The sequence below is a fragment of the Diaphorina citri genome, unplaced genomic scaffold (assembly GCF_000475195.1).
Source record: "Diaphorina citri unplaced genomic scaffold, Diaci psyllid genome assembly version 1.1 scaffold3320, whole genome shotgun sequence".
NCBI classification, from domain to species: domain Eukaryota; kingdom Metazoa; phylum Arthropoda; class Insecta; order Hemiptera; family Psyllidae; genus Diaphorina; species Diaphorina citri.
The window spans coordinates 22238-27918 of NW_007380729.1; the positions used below are offsets into that span (position 1 = coordinate 22238).

General features: G+C 36.6%; 1 protein-coding gene and 2 long non-coding RNA genes across 3 annotated transcripts in view; 1 reads left to right on the top strand and 2 right to left on the bottom strand.

Moving 5' to 3' along the window:
- LOC103520203 (cold shock domain-containing protein E1-like) overlaps positions 1-5681 on the bottom strand; it is a 35397-nt gene that overhangs the window by 18691 nt on the left and 11025 nt on the right. Inside the window, exons 12-13 of the mRNA XM_026831420.1 lie at positions 5367-5479; positions 4737-4997 (exon numbers count right to left, since the gene is read on the bottom strand). Of these exons, the coding sequence (XP_026687221.1) occupies positions 4737-4997; positions 5367-5479 (374 nt within the window). The remainder of the gene's footprint in view (positions 1-4736; positions 4998-5366; positions 5480-5681) is intronic.
- On the bottom strand, positions 2270-3044 carry LOC113471934. Its single transcript, XR_003394444.1, has 3 exons — positions 2966-3044; positions 2655-2876; positions 2270-2510 (listed from the first exon to the last, which is right to left on the bottom strand). It is a non-coding gene; the product is annotated as an uncharacterized LOC113471934 (long non-coding RNA).
- LOC113471935 lies at positions 2771-3804 on the top strand. The gene is made up of 2 exons (XR_003394445.1): positions 2771-2885; positions 2975-3804. It is a non-coding gene; the product is annotated as an uncharacterized LOC113471935 (long non-coding RNA).

Consider the following 5681-nt stretch of genomic DNA (forward strand, 5'->3'; position numbering starts at 1 on the left):
CATCCCTTTTTATAGATCATAGAATTAAGATGTTACCTTGATTTTGAAATCCCTTTCCATACAGGGTAGATCAGACGGAGGTTTCAATTTTGACCACAGAATACTGGAGCTCCACAAAGGTTGGCGATCATTCTGGCAGATTTTTTTTTTTTTTTCCTTCTTGATTTCAGTTTTCTGAAAGTTCCCAGTGACAGTCGATGCTGTCGATCGATGGACGTCGCGCGTCGACTGAAAACGTACACTGCCTCGACAACATAGATTCACCTCTTCACCTCGTTGTTCGACCATCGATCGAGGGGGTCGACTATGTGTGGACTCAGCTTTCTACTGTAGGCCTTTAAGATATTTTACCAGGATCTTGCCTATTTCTAGACCTTGCTCCCCAATGTCCCTATGAAAAGAATTTCAATCTATCTGCAGCACTGCAGCAGAGATAGCAGAATACCTAACTTTAGTAGGTACCACCCCGTATTAGAAAGATAAGTGAGAGTACTTTTCGGAGACCACGCGATGAAATGGGTTTTAATAACAGGCGTAGATAGATAGGTAACTAACTGGTTCTTACTTTTTCTTCTTCTTATTACATAGATAATTACCTGTGTATTAGAAAATTCTAATGGAGCAGTTGTAAATGGGTAAAAATTATAAATAAATGGTCGATTCCTTTCCTATGTAAAAAGTTGGGAAAAATCCAAATCCGAGGTCAAAACTCCGAAAAAATAACTGTAAAAGGTCGAAAATTCAATTTTTATGTCTTGCCTATTTCTAGACCTTGCTCCCCAGTGTCCCTATGAAAAGAATTTATTTCAATCTATCTGCAGCAGAATACCTAACTTTAGTACCACCCTGTATTAGAAAGATAAGTGAGAGTACTTTTCGGAGACCACGCGATGAAATGGGTTTTAATAACAGGCGTAAATAGATAGGTAACTAACTGGTTCTTACTTTTTCTTCTTCTTACTACATAGATAATTACCTGTGTATTAGAAAATTCTAATGGAGCAGTTGTAAATGGGTAAAAATTATAAATAAATGGTCGATTCCTATGTGGATAGGTTTTTCCGTAAGAGAAAAAAAAACGCACTGGAGTTTTAAACTTTCTATCATTTGCACGACATTTCAACGCGCGCCCGACGTCAAAAAGGGAACAAAAAGACTACATGGGTTCAATTTTTTTCCGCCTGTGAATTTTTCCATTAATTTGAACACACACATATTATGTACAGCCAAAATTTTCGGTGGGATGCAAGCCCATAAAATATGTTTTCAAAAATGTTTACAAAATAAGCTTCTTTTCGGTAAATGTTGTTCTCGCTTGTTCTTTTGAAAAAAGGCCTTTGCTTTTGAGGCCCTTTTTTTAGACCCTCGGCTTATTTTTTCAAAGAGACTCTTCTTGGATATTATTTCTGAATTTTAACCTCAAGATACCGTTCTTTACTAGTATCTAATAGGCTGTTAATATCAGGTACCATACGCACTGTACCCTAAATACAGACCTTTCTTCTTGTAAATGTTCGATGAGTTTGCGTCAAAAAAGATTTCGTGGGATGCTATTCCAAAGCATCTCTCAAAATATTCCACCTTTTAGCAGAATATTCTAATGGGGAAGTTTTTTTTTTTTTAGACCCTCGGCTTATTTTTTAAAGAGACTCTTCTTGGATGTTATTTCTGAATTTTAACCTTTGCGTCGAGAAAGATTTCGTGGGATGCTATTCCAAAGCATCTCTCAAAATATTCCACCTTTTAGCAGAATATTCTAATGGGGAAGTTTTTTTTTTTTCTCTCTCTCTCTCTTCCTTTAAGAACAAGCGAGCTAAACAAAAATTAGTTACCAAGAGCACATTCGGGTGCTAAATTCAATATGTTAGCTCTAATAGTTGAAAAGGAAATACAAATATATGCCTTAAGTATTAAATTGAAGAAAAAAATTACATCCTAAAACTAAAAAAAATACCCTAAGTCGGAAAGAGAAAATAACTCAAAAGTTTGTCCCGCAAAACACAATAAGGTAAATGTCCTTGAGGTTTAGTCTGAGATTAATTTTGGCACAGAAAAATTACGGTTGATTTTTAAAGACGTGTAAAGAGTGAGTGAGTTAATGAACTTTTTCAGTTGACTCAGTCAGTGAGTAGTCACTCAACTCGCTAGGAAGTTTGGATCTGACTCACTGAGTAGTTCCTTTAACTCACTCACTCTTTTCCCATCTCTATTGCCCATTACCAGTGTGTATAGGGGAACCTATACAAGGTAATGAGAAAATATTGTTTATTCTCTCTTCCTTTAAGAACAAGCGAGCTAAACAAAAATTAGTTACCAAGAGCACATTCGGGTGCTAAATTCAATACGTTAGCTCTAATAGTTGAAAAGGAAATACAAATATATGCCTTAAGTATTAAATTGAAGAAAAAAATTACATCCTAAACCTAAAAAAAATACCCTAAGTCGGAAAGAGAAAATAACTCAAAAGTTTGTCCCGCAAAACACAATACGGTAAATGTCCTTGAGGTTTACTCTGAGATTAATTTTGGCACAGAAAAATTACGGTTGGTTTTTAAAGACGTGTAAAGAGTGAGTGAGTTAATGAACTTTTTCAGTTGACTCAGTCAGTGAGTCGTCACTCAACTCGCTATGTGTAAAGGAAGTTTGGATCTGACATCTGAGATTAATTTTGGCACAGAAAAATTACGGTTGGTTTTTAAAGACGTGTAAAGAGTGAGTGAGTGAGTTAATGAACTTTTTCAGTTGACTCAGTCAGTGAGTCGTCACTCAACTCGCTATGTGTAAAGGAAGTTTGGATCTGACTCACTGAGTAGTTCTTTCAACTCACTCACTCTTTTCCCATCTCTATTGCCCATTACCAGTGTGTATAGGGGAACCTATACAAGGTAATGAGAAAATATTGTTTATTTAACTCACTCACTCTTTTCCCATCTCCATTGCCCATTACCAGTGTGTATAGGGGAACCTATACAAGGTAATGAGAAAATATTGTTTATTTCAAGTTTGTTTCGGTGGGTATACAAAGAACAAAATTCTGATTCGAAGCCACAGAAACTCTGTTTAAATAAACGGTACTGTATCCTTTTTCTAAGGAGGATTTTAAAAATGCTTTCGCTTTTTAACACGGTTAGCTGGTTAACACTCTTCTTGTTATGTTCATTTTAAAAAGGGTCTATTCTTTTAACGGTGTTTTAGCAAAATAAATTCGTTTTCTGAAAGTTCGATAAAATGGCGCAGTCGAAAATTTACCTTAATTATCGCATCACCCTTGATATAGGCTTAAAATATCTACATAATATTATAAAGTATCCACATAATTTTAATTCCATTTTCTACTCTACATTATTTTTTATTTTAATTCATTAAATATGTACCGAAAAAACTTAATACTAGGATTTTTTCCTTATTTTTCAATTAAAATGTAAAGTTTTCTTAAATTGTTAAAAATATCGTTTTGAGGAGAAAAAAAATCATATTTGAATAATATTGTATATTCTAAATAAGATATAATTATAAATCGTCTAAAATCTACTTAGTTTCTATCAATTTACAATTGTGTTTCTTGTAATAAGGCTACTTTAGTACTCAGCGTAATGGTCCTTCGAGAAGCAAAGAGGCCCAACTCCTTTGTCGTCGTTTTAAAGAGTAAAACCACCTATCCAATTTCAAAACCTTCCAAATTTTAACTTTCCCCCTAAAAGGAGCGGCGTTTATCAAAACTTTCATAAAAGTGGAGTTGGCTTGAAGAAAAAAAATAGAAAGTAAAAATTCAAAATCAAAACCTTGAGAAAATTTCACTGAGAAAAAAAAAAAAAAAAAAAAAAAAAAAACGATGGGATAATGTTCGTTCTCGGAACGGCTGGCTTTCTCCTATCCTGTCTTCCTTCTCTCTTCGATTTCGGGACGATAAGACCATAGCAGTTACAGTTCCCTCTGTCAAACCTCTTGAAAAAAAAAACTATCCAGCCACAAGCCTTTGTGCTTCTTAGATAGTTATAAAACTTACTTATAATAATAAACATTTTCGTCGATTGAGTTAGTAAGAAATAGAAATAAATAAAATAAGTACGTATCTTGTTATAAAAAAAAATCGAAGATTCGTTTTTTTTCAACGCTTCATGGCAGGATTCACACGCAGAGCTCTTTCACCAAAAAAAAAAAAAAATCCGTAATTCTGTATTCTTATGCTATGCTAAAAACAGAGTGGAACGTAGAGCATAGCACATAGAGCATCGAGCAGGTGGTGGGAAGCGACGAATTCAAAGTCAAACCGCATAGACAGAGTAGAATAGAATAGAATATACCTTGTTTATCCTGCCAGAATGAGACTGAAAAGTCCCTTTACTCCCGCAGTCTAAACAAGGTCTTTCTTCATTGAAGTGAAAGGGTTGAGACTGTGAAAGAGAATATTTCATTGTCTTGCAAGAATTGTCTAGCTAGAGGACGTTAAACAGAGAGTTGACTAGCGTCTGGCTGTGGGAGAATAAACAGGGAGGAGAACAGCTAACCCTAACCAGCCTAGCTAGCTAGCAGCTTTTTAAAGGGTTCTTTCCGCTTTTAAAGAATGGACACAAGTTCTCACAGTGGTTGACTGAAGTTCAGGACGAACCAATTAAACATGGCTGGAGACCATCACCCCGGTGTATGGCAGATAAAAAAAAAAGATATCTTTTCGTAACTCTGCCATCACCATTTGGCTACAGCTGAAGCCGCTACAATAACAACCAGATACTTACTTGATTTTGACGACATTGCAGGCAGAACTCTTTCCAGTCCTGTGATTGGTTACCAGTACAAACTCAACCTGATCTCCAGGACCCAATGAGGCACCGTCCTTCACTTCCGATGTGTGGAAGAACAACTTCTTCCCCTCTTCCAGTTCGTAGTTGAGGAATCCGAATAATCCTGAGGGACACGGGAGAGATCCTTCACTTCTGATGTGTGGAAGAACAACTTCTTCCCCTCTTCCAGCTCGTAGTTGAGGAATCCGAATAATCCTGAGGGACACGGGAGAGAGTTGAAATAGTCTGGCTGGGGGACTCTTAATCAGGGAGGATACCAGCCTGAAATTTCCCTTGTTAAAGAAATAGCAAAGGTTGAGTGTGAAGGGCATCTACTCGTAAATTTTTTGTAGCCAAAACCAAATGTCAGCCCAAAGCGATCACCCTAGGGTAGGGCTGATTGAGAGGCTGACGAAAAACACGGACCCCGTCTGAACGGCTTACTTTCTGGGGGTTCCGTGTTGACCCAGCACCTACAGAAATGGGCTTATCCCCGAGGGAAAATTTTCAAGTAGGGATTTAAAGAAATTCGAAGGGAAAATTAAAGAAAAGTTAATTACCTTGTCTCCTAGGCTAGGTATGGACTTGGGATCACAGCAATCCTTGGTGAAGTATATGATGGATTTGGTAAACGCTCCATCCACATTGTTGTACGCTATAACTCCGCTCTCCTGAGATTTATCCTGGCCCGATGGTGACTGGAATAGGGGATAGAGCAACAAAATTACAATTAGACATGTTTTATCTCACACACGCATTAGTAATTTATTTATCCATGTTAAACAGCATAAATATAAGCAAGGCCCTTTTTTACTTTCCTTATCCTATAGGAAGGAAAGTAATGTAATCGGGTCAAATTTTCGATGGTCAGTTTTTAGTGCCAAAACACGTTTTGAGGTC